General features: G+C 52.5%; 7 protein-coding genes across 7 annotated transcripts; 5 read left to right on the top strand and 2 right to left on the bottom strand.

Moving 5' to 3' along the window:
• Positions 1 to 89: 89 nt before the first annotated feature.
• J4E83_001353 (uncharacterized protein) lies at positions 90 to 1,667 on the top strand (the record flags this gene model as incomplete). The annotated part of the gene is made up of 3 exons (XM_049328309.1): positions 90 to 98; positions 168 to 692; positions 750 to 1,667. 3 exons carry the CDS (start codon positions 90 to 92, stop codon positions 1,665 to 1,667), a joined length of 1,452 nt encoding a protein of 483 aa, XP_049192827.1.
• Positions 1,668 to 2,265: 598 nt separating this feature from the next.
• DCL1 (Dicer-like protein 1) lies at positions 2,266 to 7,205 on the bottom strand (the record flags this gene model as incomplete). Its single annotated transcript, XM_049328308.1, has 5 exons — positions 2,266 to 3,041; positions 3,104 to 3,552; positions 3,602 to 3,826; positions 3,873 to 4,087; positions 4,137 to 7,205. The coding sequence occupies 5 exons, from the start codon at positions 7,203 to 7,205 to the stop codon at positions 2,266 to 2,268; spliced, it is 4,734 nt and encodes a 1,577-aa protein (XP_049192826.1).
• Positions 7,206 to 7,648: 443 nt separating this feature from the next.
• Positions 7,649 to 8,841, top strand: J4E83_001351 (uncharacterized protein; the record flags this gene model as incomplete). Its single annotated transcript, XM_049328307.1, has 3 exons — positions 7,649 to 7,863; positions 7,924 to 8,209; positions 8,272 to 8,841. 3 exons carry the CDS (start codon positions 7,649 to 7,651, stop codon positions 8,839 to 8,841), a joined length of 1,071 nt encoding a protein of 356 aa, XP_049192825.1.
• Positions 8,842 to 8,901: 60 nt separating this feature from the next.
• Positions 8,902 to 9,620, bottom strand: J4E83_001350 (uncharacterized protein; the record flags this gene model as incomplete). The annotated part of the gene is made up of 2 exons (XM_049328306.1): positions 8,902 to 9,541; positions 9,592 to 9,620. The coding sequence occupies 2 exons, from the start codon at positions 9,618 to 9,620 to the stop codon at positions 8,902 to 8,904; spliced, it is 669 nt and encodes a 222-aa protein (XP_049192824.1).
• A 919-nt stretch (positions 9,621 to 10,539) lies between these two features.
• Positions 10,540 to 10,893, top strand: J4E83_001349 (uncharacterized protein; the record flags this gene model as incomplete). Its single annotated transcript, XM_049328305.1, has 1 exon — positions 10,540 to 10,893. One exon carries the CDS (start codon positions 10,540 to 10,542, stop codon positions 10,891 to 10,893), a length of 354 nt encoding a protein of 117 aa, XP_049192823.1.
• Positions 10,894 to 12,359: 1,466 nt separating this feature from the next.
• Positions 12,360 to 13,659, top strand: J4E83_001348 (uncharacterized protein; the record flags this gene model as incomplete). Its single annotated transcript, XM_049328304.1, has 2 exons — positions 12,360 to 12,447; positions 12,503 to 13,659. The coding sequence occupies 2 exons, from the start codon at positions 12,360 to 12,362 to the stop codon at positions 13,657 to 13,659; spliced, it is 1,245 nt and encodes a 414-aa protein (XP_049192822.1).
• A 2,012-nt stretch (positions 13,660 to 15,671) lies between these two features.
• J4E83_001347 (uncharacterized protein) lies at positions 15,672 to 18,982 on the top strand (the record flags this gene model as incomplete). The annotated part of the gene is made up of 4 exons (XM_049328303.1): positions 15,672 to 15,679; positions 15,748 to 16,303; positions 16,349 to 18,830; positions 18,882 to 18,982. 4 exons carry the CDS (start codon positions 15,672 to 15,674, stop codon positions 18,980 to 18,982), a joined length of 3,147 nt encoding a protein of 1,048 aa, XP_049192821.1.
• Between the last annotated feature and the right edge of the window lie 1,757 nt (positions 18,983 to 20,739).

Below are 20,739 nucleotides of genomic sequence, written 5' to 3'. Positions count from 1 at the left end.
ATAAGGCGAGACAGTAGTCGCTGCAATCGCCCAAGGATTTCTACGTCTTTCGCTCTACGGTCGTCGTTGTAAAATTATCCTTCGCTACCATGCCTTCTGTACGTTCCATGCCTACAGCATCCAACCCATGTTCCTTGCATCGTGAGCCACGCTAACGTTTCTCTTAGTTCAGTCGCGTAGCCGCGCTGCTCCCCGCGCTCTTCTCATCCATCGCCTATGCCGTCCAGCCAGTCGAGATCCGTGGCCAGGACTTCATCAACACCGCCACCGACAAGCGGGTAATGATCATTGGTGTTGACTATCAACCCGGAGGTCAAGGAGCATACAATCCCACCAACAGCGAAGATCCTCTCACAGACGGCGACAGATGTCTGCGAGATGCAACCCTCATGCAGAAGCTGGGTGTGAACACAATTCGTGTCTACAATCTCGACCCTACGCTTGACCACTCCAAGTGTGCCTCCATCTTCAACGCGGCCGGCATCTACATGATCCTTGACGTCAACTCGCCCTTACCCGGAGAGAGCATCAACCGCGCGGAACCATGGACATCCTACAACAGCGACTACCTTACTCGCGCGTTCGGTATCATTGAGAATTTCAAAGGTTTCCCCAACACCATGGCTTTCTTCTCTGCAAACGAAGTCATGAACGATCTGAGCACTGCCGAGTTCAACCCCCAGTACATCCGTGTACGTTCGATTATCTCAGCCAATGATTCACGATAAGATGAGCTGACAAGAACGCAGGCTGTTCAGCGTGACATGAAGAACTACATCAAGAACCACTCCGACCGCACCATCCCAGTCGGCTATTCTGCTGCAGATGTCCGCGAGATCTTGCATGATACCTGGGCTTACATGCAGTGTATCCACGACGAGGACGAGTCATCCTCCGACTTCTTTGGTCTCAACTCCTACAGCTGGTGCAATGGCGACAACTATCAGACTTCCACATATGATGGCTTGGCTACTATGTTCGCCGACTCTGCTGTTCCCGTCTTTTTCAGCGAATACGGCTGCAACCGTGTCATGCCTCGTGACTTCGACGAAGTTCAGGCCCTTTACGGCGATCAGATGAGGGCGCTCTCTGGAGGTCTCGTATATGAGTACTCCCATGAGGAAGCAAACTACGGCTTAGTCGAGATTGACCAAGACGGCTCTGTCGCACTCATGAAGGACTACGACAACCTCCAGAGCCAATTCAACAAGCTCGATCTTAGCGCCCTTGAGGCGACCAACCCCCAATCCACCGAGCTCAAAGCCCCCGAATGCGACGGCAGCCTCATAACCGCGGAGCAATTTAGCAAAAACTTCACGATTCCAGCTGTCTGCCCTGGATGCCAGGATCTCATCGACAACGGTATCGAGAACCCAACAAATGGCGCGCTGGTGGATATTGGTGACACCAACGTCAAACAGAAGGTCACTGGTAGCAATGGCCAGCAAATCAACGACTTGTCGCTCAATGTTGTGTCCAACGATGGGTCTAACACTCCCGGCGGCGAAAACACGAGCCCTAGTGGCACCGACTCGGGCAACGATAACAACCCCAGTCAGACGGGCGACGCGGCGCAGCCTTCGGAGACTGAAGGAGCAGCTTCGCACATGTCCTTCAACTTCGGACTGGCTATGATGGGCGTGTTCGTATATATGCTCACTTTGTAGTTCTATTGTCCGCGTTTTACAGAGCGACCAAGCTTTTGGTTCAGTCTACTATGCATAATAACTGCGACATTCTGGAGGACGAGGAGGGACGAGTTGGACATGCGTATGAACTAATGAAGTCAAATCGGAAGAGGAACTAATGGCGTTGCTATTCTTGTACATAGTTGGGATCTGTATACCCTTATCGTTTTGAGACGCAACTGTTTCCGGCGTCTACACGCAATATTACTTCCTTGCACACGAGGGTATTTCTTCACACGTTCACTTTGATATGCTTTGTTTGAGTATGAAGGCTGATTTTGTCCTGCTGCATGATTCACGGCTAGTAAAACCCAAACTATGTATGGGTCATTTGAAAGTTTGGTAAGCCCACGTATAGACCAAGCTTGGTCGCTCGATTAGCCCTCGTGACATCAATTATCATGGTCAGGATTGTTGGTTTCATGTGTTTATTAATCAATGGTACTTTTCTGTAGTCTGGAGGCGGTGGCCATACACTATACTGCATAGCCTGCATCGCATCATGATGATGACCATGTATGCTGCGCAAGTCTCCTCATTGCCTCATATCGAAAGGAAAGACACCCTCGAGCCAGGCCTAGATGCTCAAGCCCATAGCCTCTTTCATCAGCTCCTCCTTCGCCTTCACCACCTCCTCATCCTGTTTGCCCTCGCCCTCCCCCTCGTGCACGCAATCACACTTATACTTCTTCCTGAACTCGTAAGGCGGAAGCCCATCTAGCTTCTCCAACGCTCCATGGCTGGCCCTCACACGCGCATACCTGCCGCTCTGGCCCAGGGAATGGAACCACACCTTTCCATGGATCATGACCATAGCGACGACAGCCTTGCCTTTGCCAGGAATGAGCGTCTCCGTCTCCATGGCACCCATGCGCCATTCGCTACAGCCGAAAGTGATACCAAGGAGGCGACTGAGACGTGTGGTAGGGTGGTTGGAAGCGAAGTTCTCGTACGAGTCGAGAGTCATGTTCTCAAAGAAGGGCTTGAGATGCCTGTCGAAGAAATCCTGTACGACGCTGAAGTCGAACTCTGCATCAACGAAGATGGCGGCTGTGTATGCTTCGATCACGTCGGCCAAGCACTTTGGTGGTTCGCTGATGGTGACCCAATAGTCAACGGCACCATCCGCTTCTCGCTCTGCTTCTTCAGCTTCCAAGACGTAGTCGCGGATTTGGGAGCTCAGAATAGCGGTGTTTTGCTTGATGTGGACATGCCAACCGAGCTTTACGCACACAGCGCCTAGGAACTTGTTGGACACCATGGGTGTTTTGTGTTCCGTGAGCCACTGCGGGTCCTTGTCTGGGTACTTGTAGTAGAGGTGCATGATGAACGCCATATCGAGAAGAGAGTCACCTGTAGGGATAGGAACATTAGGTTAGCGTAATCGTATGCACAAAATCTGCATGAAGACTTACCCAAGAACTCGAGTCGCTGATAGTTGGGTATATTCTCATACATGTACGGGTATGAGGGGTGGGCGAAGGCAGATCGAAGGAGACGTGGGTACTTGAAGTGATATGGGTGCACCAGCTCAATGTTGAAAGCGGTATTGAGCATCGCTGCGGTGGCGTCGGCAACTTGGTACTTGGGCTTTTGATAAGCGTCGTAGTAGTCTGACCACCTCGACATCATATGATCTTGACTGTTGGCGAAAAGCTTGACAGCTTTAACAGTTTCGTCCCAGTCTTCGGGGTTCCATCGCCCGCCCCGGTAGTGCTGCTGGAAAGCAGCACCGATGAAGGCCTCACAGACGTCCGCGATGCTCTTGTCGCCAAGATTATGCGTGAGCTTCAGCCAGTCGTCTTCAGTCTTCTTCAAACCCTTACCCCTCATGAGCTTCACCCCTTCAGGATACCATGTGCGCCTATGCAGATTAGATCATGTATAGCAATGAGTAAATATACTGTACATACCTTGAGAAGGCTTCCGTGCGAATGAAGCGGTACAGCTGAATATCGCGTTCAGTTCCATCTGCGGAGACCACCAGCTTCTTTCCCACTGCAGTCTCCATCAGGTTCTTGTTGCAGAGCATTTCCATGCGGCGGACGTGGAACTCAAATTCGTTTTCATCTGGCTGCTGGACAAAGACCGAAAGTGAGGTAGCCATCTTCAGGAAGCAATCCCCTAGGAATTCAAGACTGTACCGCATTAGCAGGTGAAATCTTGAATAATCCCAGTACCTACCGTTCATAGTTTGGACCCATTCCGCTCTTGAAGTTGATCTTTTCTTCGCTGTGCTCCTCGGAGTTGTCGGAGTCTTTAGTAAGAGCTTCCAAAGCAAGCGCAGGGCTGACGTTGAGACCGAGAACTTTGCAGGCGTCCAGAGCAATGAGATAACTCTCAAAGCGATGAATGAGAGCAGGTAATACGTAGCACATGACCACAAATCGTATCGAAAGCTGTGCTGTTAGCAATGTTTTCATACGCACAAGCCGACGGGATTCTTACATTAGAGACGTGAAGAGGCTCTGGACAGATGTAAGTCTTCAAGTCATCGAACTCACCCTTCTCTTTATCCTCGACGCATGCAAGATGGTTCCGGCGGAAAGGAATCTTTTCCACCTCAAGAACGGGCTGCGAGGCGTGCCACTTTGACATGTCTCTACTCTTTGCCCACCGGCTGTCGCTGTAGTCCAGAATAGTGGCCATGAACTTTTGTCCACTGCGAGGTAGACCTTTAGGAGGCGGATCTTGTGGCTTGAGATGGGTTGCGAGGTCGTTGGAGTAGTAGCGCCGACCTCCATTCATTGGATCTACGAAGTAACGATCTAGCAAATCCTCAGACTTGGTCTCGGGCGTCCACTTCCAAGTGGGCTCTTTGCAGACTTTGCGAATTTGCTCCACGTCTAGGATTTGATCGAGAGAGGTAACAGACGAAACAGAAGACACATGGCTCGGAGTTACTGGAACAACCCAATAAGATATCTTCTGGGCGTCTTCCTCGTACACCTTGTTGTAGATATCCTCGTATATGCGTAGAGTAAAGATCGTGAGAGCTTCTATCGTCTCGGGCGATACAGGCAGCGGAGTCGAGACGGATTTGGATACGACATTGGAGGGCCTTCCATCCGTGAGGTAGATAGGAAAATGCGGCATCTGCGGGAATGGAATGCGAGTGAGGAGACCCATAGGCTGATGAGGTCGGTCTAAGCCAGCGTCAAGGTCGATGACGGTCAGGTATAGAAGCGTAGGGACGACTCCGCGATCCACCTTCCAGAAATTTGGCTTGATCAACATAGAGTACATACCCTTCTTCTTTTCGCTAAGCGCTAGCAGTGCATTTCTCCCAGCTGGCAAGCTTTTGCATGTTGTTGGGAGGAGGTTGTCATCCATATAGCCTTTGGTGTGAAGCATGAGGCATGCTTTGTAAGCGGCAGAGCATTTTGCGATAGTTTTCCTGCTTTGAACGTCGCCAGTTACCGAGACCACCGGTGCATGTTCCGGTAACATTACCTCGCAAACAAACCCTCGCCGCTGAGAATCCTGAGCATCATAGTTGACCTCGGGATTGATAACATAGGTTGGCTGGAGCATGGTCTGTCTGTCGGGGCCGGGTAGCGTCGCTACGAAGTGATTGAGGATTGATAAGCTCGAGCGATATGTGAGCTTTGCACCAGACTTTGTAACAAAGCTTGGATACATCTTGTCTTCGAACGACAACATGTCAACCTCGCCTCCGCCGATCTGACGATCTTGGGGAAGAGCTTTGCAGAACTTCCTCATGATACCTTCCTCGAACTTGACGTCGAAAACCCGGCTGCGATGGTCATCGTTGCCCTGCTCAATCATATGGAGATACTTCGAGTTCCTGTGCCGTGCTCGGCCCCGAGACTGTACGTACGCTATCATGGTGCGATAGAGGTCGAACCGCACGACAAGGTTGCATTGAGGGATATCAAGGCCTTCTTCCGCCACAGATGTAGCAAACAGACAGTTGAGTTCGCCGCGACGAAACTTGGCCACCGTAAGGATCTGGTTCCGTAAAGAGATGTTGTGCTCTCCAGCACGATTGTTGACACCGACGAGCACGTTACAGCGGAGGTTCGGTCCACCGATCTGGGAAAAGATGAGTTGAAGCAGCCGAGCTGTTTGCCGTTGCTCAACGAAGACGATACAACGTGCTTCATCGCCGCGTTCGTAGTATAGCTGGAGCCAGTGGTGAAGTTTCAGAACTTTGGAACTCAAATCTGTGTCGCTCAAGGTACACAAACCGAAATCGAACTGTTGTACGAATGTGGCCGCTTCCTGTAAGCGCTTGGACTGGGCGTCCCACTCCTGCGCGGCGTCATCTCGCTTAGCCTTGTTATGCTTCAAGTGCTCGCGATCTTCGAGCTTGCGGCTCTGCTCGTCAGCGAAAGCAAAAGACCAATACATGTCAGACGCCCAGCGTCCGAGCTCGGAACCGTAGCGCTTGGAGGCCAAGAATAGTTTCTTGAATGCCGGTATGTCCCCATACTTTGCTTTTATCTCTTGGTGCAGAGGCGTCTCAAATTGGTCTTGTAGCCGTGCATACACTGCGATCTCCTCGGTAGGCCTGCTGATACTGTTCGAAGCGAGAGCACCCTCCGAAGTAGTGACGATCTTGGAATGAAGTAGTTTCTCGAGGTCATTGGCAACTTCTTTGATATGATCGACCGACAGTCCTTTTGTGTCAATCGGAGAAGCTGTCATGCCAAAGATCCGAGGTCGATGGGAGGGGTCCAGTCCGTGTACGTAGTAGTCCTTCATCAAGCGAGCGTAAGGATGATTGTTCTTGGCATGATGAGCCTCGTCGAAGATGAGGAGGTTGATCTGAGCCATGGTAATGAAGGAGTGCATCATACACTGAACAAGGACCTCGGCTGTACATACAATTACCATGTTCTTCTCGTAATGGCTTTGCCAAGTCGCTTTAGACCAAAGCGATGCGCCCATGGCGCCGCATATGCCCTCCACTTTTTGATCAAGGCCGCAACGCAAGACATTTGCTTGTTGGAAGACCAGGTTGACCGAGTCGACTAGAAAGAAGGCGATCTTGTGGATGCCGCCTGCGGCCCGGCGTTCGAGCTCGTCATTAAGAACATGCTGTAGAAGTAGAGTTGCGATGTGAGTCTTGCCGGAGCCAGTGTCCAAGACCGCTATTACGTTCTCACTCTTGGCCCTCTGAAACAGTTCAGTCTGATAGTCGCGAGGGTTCGTGATGCGGACTGTGCCCTCTTGTCTGGCGAGTATGTCGCGGATCGACAGCTGCTCTTCGTTGGCGGTCTTTGCAGCAGCATCATCAACTTCCTTCTGTGTCAAGTGAGAGCTGATGTTAGCAGCAAAGGCCTTCAGGACGTCATTCTGCGCTCTGCGCCTCTCCGATGTGGTCTTCGGCCCATGCGTACGTGCGGTGTCATCATCGCCATCTGGGTCTTCATCTGAGCCTCGCTGGCTCTCATCTTTGGTAGCGGTCTCTTCAATGTCAGAATCGGAAGACGAGGACGAGTCGTCGAAGGAGTGGTAGTGTTCGTCCTTCTCGTATATTATCCAAGTCATGTTTGTCGTGGCGCAATGCTGTGGGTGCAGTCGAAGCTTATCACAGGTCTGGAGAGGTAAAGCCTATGGTGAGTGTGATTGAAAATCGAGGGCAAGAGCGCGTTACTGGTATTTGCGCAACTGTCGCGCGTCTTGCTTCGGGCAAGAGAGCAAACAAACAGTGTAGGTACCCGACGCCGCATGCTCAGCCGAAGCCGCTCGTGCTGACCCAATCAAACAGCCGCAGCCGTTTGAACATGCCGGAGATATTTCGCAGCAGCATACCAGGCGTTTGTCGCTGTGGTGTTACCGCTTTCACAGACGCGGTGTGTTGGCGGCGATAGCGGGGTACGCGAACTGGGAAGGGGCAATGCTGACTCATCAGCATCTGCTCACGCTCTCACGTGTGTCCCCACTGCCATTTCCTCAACATCACGACAATTTTCCGCTCAAACGCCACTACCATGACGAACGAGCCACAGAGTCTACGAGGTCTATTCTCAAAGGCGGAGAGGGCGCGCGAAGAGCTCTCTTCGTCGTACGAAGCAAACAGTCCGACCTACCAGGAAAACCTTAGCGCGACAATCGCCACGTACGAAGAATGCCTGAAAATATCCGAGCAGGTGTCGCTTTTCAGTCCAAATGAGACCCTGGAAGACATATCATCGTCTGATCTACAGTACGTGTTATGATACAACCGGAAGATACCGTGCACATGGGTCCTCGCTTACCCTTCTAGATACATGGCGATAAACTACCACTTGGCAGAACTCGTACAGAAGATCTTCAATACCGACGTAGCCTTACGGAAGCAGAACCTACTGCGGGCACGGGGACACTATGAGCGATTTCTCAAGCTCTTAGATTCCTATGATGTGCTTGGCAAGGCAGATGCGAAACTCTTCGAAGTCTACGCGGAAGATAAGAACAACTTCTCTACCGCCAACACGCGGGATGCCGCGGCGAGACGGGACGCGAAGATTTCCCGATTCAGGGAAGAGAAGGAATTGAAGCGAAAACTCGAGGTACGTGTCACACTAACTTTGCTTTTAAGGGTCGAACCTAGAGCTAAGGCCCGCAACAACAGTATCTGCGACAAAATCCCAAACTTGCCGAGCAGGATGAGCAAGTGGTACGAGAGTTGCATTTGACCAACTTGGCGTTCATGGTGCATCAGACTTTCGCTTCATTGGAGTCAATGGCTCAAGAACTGCACATCATCTCGCTAGCCCCACCCGCGCCCCCACAGGGACAGGAACAGCAAGCGCCAGACAGCCGACAAGACGGCAGAGATAAAGACGGATACTCTGAACGCCTCGATGGTCAGTATGGCGGCCTGAGATATTCCGGCCCCATCTTGAGCGGCGACGGCAAACCCATGAGGCCCTTTACGCTATTGGACAGCCGCCAAACCCTGAAGAAGAACGTGTTCCGTCCGGATCACAGCCTGCCAACTATGACTATCGACGAGTATCTAGAAGAAGAGAAGCGCCGGGGTGGCATGATCGAGGGTGGAGGCCCGCAGTCTGAGATCCAGGCTGAACCGAACGAGGACGATCTTGTCGCCGCGGACGAAGAGACGATGAAGCAGCGAGCGTGGGATGAGTATGTAGAGGCGAATCCCAAAGGCTCGGGTAACACTTTGAACAGAGGTTGAACGTGGTTTGAGCGGCAGATCAGATACCTAGCAAAACAAATGCACAACCAAAGGAAGACTTTACAACTTCTCGGCTGCTAACTCTGGCCACTTTGCCGTCACCAGCTCGTACAGTTCCTTGTTCAGCACTCCGTATCCCTTGACATTGAGATGCAGCCCGTCCGTAAACCAGCCCGCTGGGAACGTCTTTGCGCCCAATAGGCCGCATCCCGGTGGCACTTCCTGATCGTACTCCCATCCTTCTTCTGCAATGACTGCATCCACCATGTGCTGCCAGTAGTTGAGGCCAACAACTCTGCCCGTCTCTTCGTACTCTTTCGCGATCTGCATAAGCCCATCTGCATACCTCTTCTTACTCATGTAAGTCTTGTACCTTGGTCCTTCCTTTCGTGACTCATTGATCTCCTGTATTTCTCTTGCAGACCTGCTTTCGCCAGTATCTACCACAGACCCATTGATGGGTGGGGGCGTGATCAGAACTATCTTTGTGTTCTCCATAGCCTGCTCCGTGAGGATGGTGTCGAGGAACTCCCGTATGTTTGCTGAAAAGGTGGGCCAGGGAACATACTCCTTCTCTCCGATGAAGCAGGCGTCGTTTGCACCGAGGAAGATGGTGAAGAGGAGGGTTGGTGCTGCCTCTGGGGCTGTTGCGCTGCTGATTATGCGGGAAAAGTCTTCTTTAAGACGGGTTGACGTGTAACTGCGTAGTTGGTGAGTGCGCCGACCGTCAATATTAATTGGGATGTGTACCCTGCTTTGCCTATCGTGCCTGTCAGCATCGGATCTACGGTTTCGATGTTGTTGTTCCCACTACACGCGTTGGCACATCATGCTGTAGTACCTTCATTCACGACCCTTGCCTTCCCTAGGTACTTATTCTCAAGAAACCATCCAATCCCCTGCGTCTTCTCTTTGAAACTCCACTCGGTCATGGATGCGCCAAACAAGACAATCTTAGCCATGTTTGCAGCTCGCCTGATCACTCAGTTTGAAAAGGATAAACGAGAAAGCGTCTACGCGAAATGCGGGGTGAAAGATGGTGGGAGAAACTCATTCGCATTACCTTCGTTGACGATCCGTACCTTGTGCTGATACTGTTGCCTAAGAAACAACCCGAAGCCTTGCGTTTCCTCGCTAAAGCTCCATTGGGTGAGCGAGTCTCCGAAAAGCACAAAGTCTGGCATTTTGTTTGCGACAGATGAAAGCGATGCAGTGATTAGTCGTTCTTTTCGTTTCCAAAACGCTTTCTTGAACATTTCGTTGAATGTTGGGAGGCTCTGCTCCATCCCAAGTGCTGAGAGTGTTGGCGCGCGCAACCCGATGCGGCACAGTCAGGCGGCGCTAATGCACGTAGCACGTGTAGCTAGCACACCTTGAGGGCTGGCTGGCGTTGGGACGCGTCTTGTTCGCGTCAGTTCATCAATCACGGTCCTGCATATGTTCGATGCACAGAGCTATATCACAGAACTCGAAATCATAAAACCACGACCTCTTACGGGAATTATGGATCTTCGCCACTGCCGAAGCGGTCACGATGACATCACATCTTCATGCAACGATTGAACCCACAACACTCGTCATGCTTCACCACCATTCCAACACGACTTTCTGGAGACCACTCAGCTTTACGAATCCACCTAATACACAATTGAACGCGCTGAACCAGTATATCACGCAGCATACGATCATCTACCAAACATGTCGTCTATCAGCCTCCGCCTCCGCGCGCTCCAGCGCCCTGTCGTATCTCAACTCCGCGCCTTCACCACTACACCCAGCTATGCAAAGCTGATGGACACGCCCAATCCTGCCTCCAACCTCCCAGACCCTTCTGAAAATTCCTCGGCCGCACCAAACGCCAAGATGCGTTCAGACACGCAAAACACCGACCAGCAATCGAGTGCGTCGCCTGACGAGCACAAGACCGGCGACGACCATCCGGCGAAGCAGCCAGACCACCAGGCGCAGCCGACTCGAACGACGGGAATCGGGGGCGAGACAAAGGTGCAAGGAGGGAAAGAGGGACTGGGTGAGAGGGGCGATAAGCAGTAGACTGGGAAGAGGAGACAGGATAGGACTTATGGGAAGGACGGAACGGAAAGGTTGATGTTGGACGAAGGGCACCAGGTGAAAGAACGCGATATACGTCTATTCCCGGTTTAGCCAAGCGATATCTGATTTCTCCAATTTGACGTCTCCTCATGTCATAGTTCCAGTACCCGTCGTTCTGGCGTTGTGCGTCACAACACGAGCGAGATGCACCGTCAACAGAAGAACTTGCGTCACGACAGCTCACTCGTTCCACATCTCAGTGACCGAGGCTCATACTCGCCGACCTGTCCGGCCCTAAGACGTAGTTTGTAGTAATACAGCGGCTAGGTCGCGACTACCGCAACAGCTCAATAGGTGGATAAAAACATCCAAAAGAGGTGCCTGATAACCGATAGTACCTACAGTAGGTACTGGTGCTCGCCGAGGTAAAGTCGCATCATACACCCGTACTCGGACAATCGCTTAAGTGATGCCCACATTCCATGCATCACATCAACCCACCAGCATGCAAAAACGCGGCATTATGATCTGATTCCTGATCATTCCACTGGCCCCCATCGTGAAAGCGGACCGTAGTGCAGCAGAAATCGGGAGACCGAGGAACAATGATGCCCAGCACTAGCAGCCGATTGGTTTCAAACACCTCTGCATCCACACATCATCCACAATCACGGCCCGTCGCGCAAAACACCGAGTAGAAATGCAGTGGATGCGTTATTCTAGAACAGAGGCTAACAGTCTCGATGATCTAAACACGGCAGCTCCTAAAAACCGATACTGCCTTGCAGGTCCACAGCTGGTGGCCCTAATCGTCCTGTGGCGTTGCGGACATGCGCGGGACGGTCCTTGTCATTGTTTCGCATTCGCGTTGCAATTACCACAGGAACGTCGGCTTACTCGATCCCATTGCCATCTGAACTTCAAGACGGAAGGAGAAATTTCCGCACAACCATGGAGCCATGATATACAGATTCAAGAGTAGGAAAGACATCTTGCGCAAAAAGTATGCGTGTGTGTGTGTGTGTGGATACGGGTAAAGTGGAAAAGACGGCGGGGCTAAAACTACTACCATCAGTGTAACCATCCCTGCCAGGAGGCCTAGTTTTCATCTCGTGCCGTTTGCAAGTCTGAACGGCGAGGCTGCCAGCAGCCACGGGCTGTGTAGTCGGTCGCCTTACGCAGGTTGCCGGTCGAAAAGCCTAACATCACTCAGCACTCGAGAATTATAAAGACGACGGGAGCGGCTGCATTGTCGCTCATCAACCACATCGCTGGCTTAACATTCGTGCACGACTCGAGTGTTTCTTCAGTATGCGCTTTGTTCCTACTTTTGTTGTTGGCCTTTTGGCCAGCGCTGTTGCTGGCCGCGTTGCACCGCGGGGGATGCTCATTGACAGGCCGATGTAAGTCTACCTACTCGTAGAAATCAGCGTATACTGATGCTCCCATACAGTGTCGCCCATTACATGGTCGGTCAACTCGATCTCGATGAGGTTGTGCAGGACATTGAGGAAGCGAGGGAGCTTGGTCTGAACGGCTTCGCGCTCAACTTCGGTGAGTGATTTTCATCCACAAAACTTCAATCGAAACCCGGGCTAACAATGAACAGATCAGTTCGCGCCTTGGTCCAACCAGACTGTAAAATACATGTTCGATCACGCAGACTATATTGGCGGTTTCAGCCTTTTCTTTTCCATGGATCACCACCCAGGCTTATTGGGGAAACCTACGAACTACGCCCAGTACTTCAACGATCACAAGGGCCGTCCTTCCTATCTTCTAATGACGGACCCTTCCGATGGCAAGACCAAGCCTGTCCTATCGACATTTGGTGGCGAGACCATTTCCAACGACGATTGGAACAAGTTCAAAGGAAAGGTGGGCAACGTCCTCGTCGTCCCTGGCTTCTCCGAGATCTACAACCCTACCACGAACTTCTTCGCTGATCGTGGCGCAATCGACGGTGTGTTCAATTGGAACTCATGGCCTGCGACAAACGAAGGCAAAGTCGCCGTATCCGACGCGACAGACCGTGTATTCAATGACGCCGCCAACAAAGCCAAGAAGCTGTTCATGATGGGCATCTCACCTTATCAATGGAAGCATTTGGACTGGAAGCAGAACTGGTACCGTCGCGGCGAAGACAACCTCGAGAACCGGTTCGGTCAGATCCTCAGTGTCCAACCTGATATGGTGCAGCTTCAGACCTGGAACGATGCCGGCGAGGGCCATTACATGGGACACCTGCACTCGACGCCACTGAACGAAAATACAACGAAGGTCATAACAGGGTACGACCATACTGGATACTGGCAGATTCTGAAACCGTTCATCGCTGCGTGGAAGCAAGGCGATCGTACAACAGCTAACATGTATCCCACGAATGGCAAACCTGTCCAAGGCACTTTCTGGCACCACACTCTTACCGTCGATGGGAAATGCACCAACGACGAGGTGCCGCCATCCGCAGACATAAAAAAGGCAGCTGAAGATGCCGTGTCTGGCGTTCTACTCGTCGCCAAAGGCCAGACGAATCTCATCGCTGTTGTCAACGTTGGCGGAAAGAAGCTGAACCAAACGCAGAAACTCAAGCCAGGATTCAACAAGTTCAAGTTCACCGGCCTGGAGACGTTGGTCCCAGGTAAGGTGCAGTTGGAGGTTTGGGATGGAAGCACCATGGTGGGAGGCGGGTATGGAAGTATTGAGGTGACGAAATCGAAGCCGCTTTGCAACTACCAGTTCCAGGTCGTTGCGGTGCCTTCATAGATATTTCTTGAGTAGAAGGGCAGACTCCGTGTCGACGGCTGGGTGCCGGCGTAGCAGGCAAGTAGATGTTAGGGAACACTTTCAGATAGTCAATGCATAAGTGTTCGATGAAAAGTTTCCGAACTGTACCTGCAGCGTGCTTACTGTGCCTCCCATTGAAACAAATGAGCTCATCTAGCGTTTCTCCATGCTGCATGTGCCTGTGTGCGCTCTTAGCCGGTTAAGCGACGCCGTACAAAACGGTGTTGCAGATGTGTGATTGACGCATGTTTGAGTACATAGTGCTATATTGAAGCACTATGAACGAGACTATCTGAGGCGCAGTACTGTAGTATTGAGTCGAGATCCCATGTCGTCTAGGTCAACAATCCGGAAGAATTAGAGTAATCAATGTGCATAACGCGATTTTCGACTAGGTTTGCAGGTATGTCGTCTCAGTGCACAAGCTCATGTTATGATCGACCAGCGCAAGGGTTTGGCCAAGCTGTTGGGTCTGCGTAGCTCCTCTGACGGCCTGCGGCCACGGGGGCGATCACGTTTGCGAACCCTGATTGCGCGGTATTACTATGTATGAAGCCGATCGGAAGCAGAGCCGAGGGCGCTGGATTCGCTGACCTTGATAGAGAAGGTGCGATGGAAAATGTAATGAGCGGGATGGCGCGGATGAGCTACCACGAGGCCATTGGCGGGAGCACGACGGGATCCTTGCGATAAGAAGGAGTTACGGGGCAAGGCTGCACATCGTGGTATGGGTACGAGGCTACCGTGTTGTCGGTATCGGTAATTGGCGATAGCCTGGATAGAGTCAGAAGCTTCGGCGCATCCCGCGTAGCTCCACGGCACGACTCGTCCAAAGTCTATTCTGTTGTGCTTCCAGTGGAGAGCGATCGACCTCAACTACTCCTGAACAGCGAAGAAACTAATCGGTTAGCGATTGGGTTGGAAAGAGTAAAGTGTGCTGCAGTTGGACATGTGAAAGATTGAGGTAGAGTGCATGCAGGGCTGCCACATTTGGCATAGCTCTTGATCCGAGCCCTGATGCGCCATGCCGGAATATTTCTGATATAGAGGTATGACCGGAGCGGAAGATAAGCTATGACTGACACATGTAACCATTGGGTGATTTTATGTGATGAGTACAGACTCGAGTTGGAAGGGTTTCTCTCTGCCACGCCTGATTGGAGGTGCGGCGAGCGGCTGGCGTGATGGTAAGGCTGCTCGAGTCCACTTGGGCTGCGCAGAACTGGGTAGAGTAATCCGTGAGAAAACAGGGCCGCCCAGGGTGTTCCGAAGTGACGGATATGGGAAGGAGGCCGTGATAGGATGGCAGAGATACGTTGGCGATGTTTGATCGTGTTTGAGTATGCATCACGCGATGCTTCCCAGGAGCGACTAGGATAGCAATCGCGTCTGGTAATTGTGTGGCTGGGCGTTGATTGACGATTGATAGTTACACACGGAAATGGTGAGAGTGGGCCGAAGGCAAATGGGATGGCTTCAGGGGTGGTGGGCACAAGCAAGCATGGTGGCTTCGAGGCCGTTTTCTGGTGGCTTGCAGGGCCATGACGCACGGGCATCTCTCGCATGCCTCTAGCCGCGACTGGGCGCTGCACCTCGGGTTAGCATCATCAACCCCAACAGGCCTTGCGCGCTCTTGGGACGCCGGCAGTGAGACGTGAGATTTGTTTTGGCGCATCTCTGGGGTTGGTCGATAGCGCCGCGCATCACTGAGGCATGCTCCCGCAAAAGCACCTCCGAGCAATTGCGAGCAGGCGGAGCCATTGAACCCTCTGCTGCGGCTCGCTGGTCCCTCATCCTCACCCCACGCACTCGCGCTGTCAAAAAGCTTTGGCTCCCCAGACCGGACCTGCATGCCCAGTGACATGCCTACTGCCTGCTGGACCCTCGTGCATCTATCCGAGACGTTGCCTCCGTACCCGTAAACACTCATATACGTGCACTCCGCCTGCCGTAGCGCATCTGTACCACGGCAAGTGGAGATACAAGACACCATGTCAGGGTAAGCTGCGATACCTGCTGTCTTAGTAGCCTTAGTAATACTTCAGACGAAATCGCTAACATGTCCAGTTCCATGCGCGAGTCGCTGAAGGCTCTGAACACGACCTTCTCGGCCACTACCGTCCCCTACCCTCTGCCCGACGAGCTCTATGCGACGATAGAAGCCTTCCTCGAGCGCTATGACGACATTGACGACCACGACTCCCAGCGCTTTCACGATGATCTCCACGCGCTATACCTCCGCCACGTCGCCAGTAGTCCCGAAAAGCGCGGCGCCTTCTTATCAGCTCTGCGACTGCTTCGGCCCGCGATAACGGGCGAGGCGCGCTTGACCGCCTGGTGGAACTCGGCCCTGAGGCCTGTCATCGACGGTATAGGCTACAAGAAGAGCGAGATTGAAGATGCGAGAGCCTTCATCCAGAGCATACTGGTGTACGACAATGAGGTCGACAAAGATGGCGAGCACGCGCGCTTGTCCGCCCTCTTCACCAAGAAGATACTTGATGCATACTTGGCGCGAACAAACGTGCCTGCCTCGCCTGAAGATGCTGTGAGGCCAGAGAACGAGTTTGTGGCCCATGAGCTTGAAGCTGTCCTGGTCGACTTCGGGCGCAAGATGCCCAAGGTGAGTGCCTTCCCTCAGTATCATGGCCTTAGCTAATACTTCCAGGTCCTCCTCCTCACACTCGACAATCTACTCCTACAGAAGCAGCATCGCATACAGGCCTTGAACCTGCTCAGTGCCTTCGTCCGCCTCCAGCCGCCGCACCTCCACCTCGTCCTCGAGACCCCGCTCATTCAGAACCTTGAAAAATGCCTGCTCATAGACAACTCGTCCACTGTTATCGAGCTCGCTCTCGTCGTCCTCATCATGTTCCTGCCTCACATTTGCGGAGCGCTGACCTCTGATCACCACCTCGAGAAAATGTTCCTGGTCTACTGTCGGATATTATGTTGGGACAAGTTGGGTAACACCGACGAGAAAGGCGGTGATATGGACATGCAAGACGACGATAGTGAAGAGGGGGATGACGAAACCGATGCCGACTCCGAACACGCCTGGGAGCAGGTGCAGCCATCCATGGACTACCCTGATAGCCCGCCGCCGACTCTTATGCACTATTTCACCTTCCTATACGGTCTCTTTCCCCTCAACTTCATGAGCTTTGTGCGCAAGCCAAGGAAGTATCTCAAGTCACTCAACTTTCCTGGCGCGCGCGACTTCGACCTGGACCAAGATCTCATCCACAGCCGGACGGAACCCTACCGTCGCGTTCATCTACTCCACCCGAACATGTTCACGACCACAGTCGAAGACGAGCTGAGCGAGAACAGGTGGCTGAAAAGCGACCCCGCAGACGTCGTCATTGAATGCATGGACCTTTGCGTTGCCGTATCGTCGACTTTGGAGGACCCCGGCCCACCACCCAACGCAGCTTTACCCCCTGTCCCAGAAATACCCTCGCAATTCACTCTGGACGATCAGGACGGCACAACAGTACACGAATCAGATGCAAGCTGGAGGAATACCCAGTCGACTATGAACGTTTCGTCAAGCGATGCTCCAGATGTTCCCGATCTTGAACTCCCACCAAGGAGCAAGTCTATCAAGTCTGCGGTATCTATCAAGTCCATGGCCTCACCGTTGCTGAAAGGTCGCGACATGATGGATTCTCCAACACTGCCGCCCACTAAAGATACAAAGAAGCCGGATATGTCTGGTCAATCCGCACAGCGGTTCGTGGCACATCAACCCGGCCTTGACAGTTTCGCCCAATCAATCTCCGGCAATCAATCTACCCACCATGACTTCCAAAACCACACCATGGCGTCTTTGCAAAGAGAGATCATGCTACTTCGGAATGACCTCAACTTTGAGCGGTATCTCAAATTGCAGCATCTTGCTCACATCGGACAGCTACAGCGGAAGCATATCAAAGAAGCGACTGTGGAGGCGGAGACCCAGAATTTGATCAATACCAACAAGACACTAAAGGCCAAACTCGCCAAGGCAAACGAGCTGTACGCCCAACTCAAAAAGGAAACGCTTACGAGCCGGAGCCAGTCCAAGAAATGGGAAAGCGAGTTGAACAACAAGGTCCGGTCGTACAAAGAGAGTGAAAAGACCTGGCACAGTGACGAGGGCGGTCTGCGATATGAGCTCCAAAGGACGCAATCAGACTATGAGCAACTCAAGAAGATTGTAGAGAGAGCTGAGGCAGAGCGACTAAAAGCCCAACAACGGACCAAAGCGTTGGAATACGAGCTTGAAGACTACGCGGACATCAAGCGGGAGCTTGAGGGTGCGCAAGATAAGATCATAGCATTCGAAGACCAGAGGAAGGAGCTACACACCCTCATTCAGGAGCGGAACGACTTGCGCAATGATCTCGAAATCGCAAACATGCGATTGAACAGCCGTGAGCAGGAACGCGAGCGGTCGATCAAGGCTTACGAGCGCCGGATTATGGAGCTCGAGTCCCGACTACAATCTTCCGACAGAAGCACTGGCAAGCCAGGGCAACTGCCGTCTTCCGTGCAGCAGATGCTCGACTCTGCGCTTGCAGCGAGCAATGCCAAAATGCAGCAACTCAAGAAGACTCATTACCGCCTCCTTGAGCAACACACCGAGCTGCAGATGAAGTACCATGAGCTCGAAGGGGAGCGAGAGGCTGAGATGGGACAGCTCTACCCCCGGGACAAGTCTGGTCATATCGATTTTGGCACTTCACGGGTCAGTCGCAACTCCAGCATCCGACAGGCGACCAACTACAGCTCGAGATATTTGACACCTCTATCTACTGCCGAGGCCACCCCAAGCGAGGAGCAAGAGTATTACGAATATCGATCGCCGGACTCGGTCCACAGCCCAGGATCAGCCGCGTCACCACCTCGTCCTGCTCGGCTTGAATCACTACAACAGGGGAAGCCGCAACGATCTCAAACAGCGCCATCGCCGTATCCTGGGTTTGGTGGCGGATACGGACCAAACTTTTCCGCAGCATATGATGCGTCTCTTCACAATCAGTTCCAGGCTCCAAAGCCTCAATCTAGCGGGCAAAGTAGCTTCTCCGCCGACACCGATGGAAGCTCAAGTAAGGAGAGAAAAGACAAAGTAGACCCAAAATCGGAGGTCCGCATATACGGTCGGGGTAAGTTATCGGTATCACGTCCTGCAACATCAGAGGCTGACTATGAGACAGGCGGCGCTCAGAACATCGGAAAGAAGGTCAAAGAGAAGGAACAGAAGAAGCCTTCGTCTTCCAAAACTGGTGGCTTCCGCGGCCTCAAGGGCATAATGTGATCGGATTGGATCACTTACTTGTTTTGCATGTGGTGGTGCCGATCGAAGGCGCCACCATCTCATCAGACGGAATTTTGCGCGACGCGCCTCTGTCACACTCGGTTATCTTCATCCTTCTATCTCGTCTCGCTTCGGCACGACAACAACGGCCACTTCGTCATCACAGTCGCGACTCAACATATTTTTGTCCACTACTCTTTCTTTTGTTCATTAGTTTCGCATCTATGTATAACGACACTGCATGACACATAGGCCGTTTCAACGCCTACGACTGGTTGCATGGCCGCATAGTCCTCAGATACCTGCCTCCAATGGCATCCTAGCATCGACTTACTTGTCGACTGTTTCATAGTCCCAAGACTAATAGTGTAATACATTGATACCAATCACACCCATTGTTCTCTCCATGCGTACACTCATGCACCAGCATCATACCGTCCCTCCAAAACGCAAGCATGTATCGAAGGCGCCCACAGCAAGAGCGCCCTCGTGCCAAGACACTAACGCGCTCTCATTCGCGGAGAGCAGCCGAGACCTGACAACCACCTGGACCGCACCTGCCATTCAGATCCCCACGACACCACCAACATGCCGAAGATCGAATCGCGACGATCAACATCCACAGCCTCAGACCTAGGGACGCATCAGGCCCGCAACTACTGCAACCGCCATCGCAAACAGTAAAGTTTTGATGGGCCCCGAGTACTTGCTTTTTCCTCGCCTGTCCACACACTTGCAACAGTCAGCCCCCTTGAACCTAGCGCCGTTGGCACTATTCGGAAAATAGCTCACAGGAGATGTCATCCCGCACTAACACGTACGACTAAGACAACGGCCGCCTTGCTGTTCTCCTTCCTTCCTCCCCACGTTCGCGGCGGCCGGGAGCGCGAGCGTACATAAAACGGGTTGAGCGTGTTTGGTACTGTGCTGGGTGCCGTAACGTGGGGATCCTGGTCTGACATGCACTACTCGGTAGATAACCAACTACGACTGATCGCATAAGGCATCCATACGGCAGATACGCAGCACAAGCCAAGACCTATCACGACCCCGTCGGGCTTTTCATAAGCAAATGCTTTCTCGACTCACGCGTCCTTATCGTGCGAAAGGCTGACTCGTGCTGCTGAGTCGGTGTCGGTTGTCGCTACGAATAGTGCCGATGGTTCAACAGTGGATCAACTATTCGCGGAGACGGGTGCTGCCACACTGCAGGCGCCGAGGAGTGGAGAGGGTGTGTGTTCGGAGGTGCGCTAAGTTGTGCCGCGCAAAAGGAAGGGGAGAAATTGAGGAGCGGGTGGGTACCCGAGCTTGAGATCTAAGGGGGATTCGGGTGATTGGCTGGGTTGGGGAACCGGTCGTTGAGGGCGACGATGAGTCTGTGGACGACACATGTAGTCTCCTGGGCTTCGCGCTCGAACCTCGAGTCTTTAGTAAGGACCACTGGGTGTGCATGTTGGTGGGTTGGTAAGTCGATAGCGGTAGCCTACAAGGGCTCTTCACGTGAACCAGGCGTCTTTACACACAACCCCGGTAGCGACAAATGACTCTGCAATGAAATTGTGATCTATAAAAGACGTATGTAGCAGGAAAGCGGATGTATGATATGCAGTCATGTCAACGCAAAGCTGATATGTAAGCTTATATCCAGGGTCAAGGAATGACATTGGCCTTCTAAGATTACATTCTCGTTGGCAAACGTGCTGGTTCTATGTACTACATAGTCTTTGAGCGCATTGTAGTCTGGAACATATGCAACT

The sequence above is a fragment of the Alternaria metachromatica genome, assembly GCF_023757995.1.
Source record: "Alternaria metachromatica strain BMP 0045 chromosome Unknown scaffold_2, whole genome shotgun sequence".
NCBI lineage: Eukaryota > Fungi > Ascomycota > Dothideomycetes > Pleosporales > Pleosporaceae > Alternaria > Alternaria metachromatica.
The sequence above is the reverse complement of the archived record's forward strand: the minus strand, read 5'-3'. Positions and strand labels throughout refer to the sequence as shown.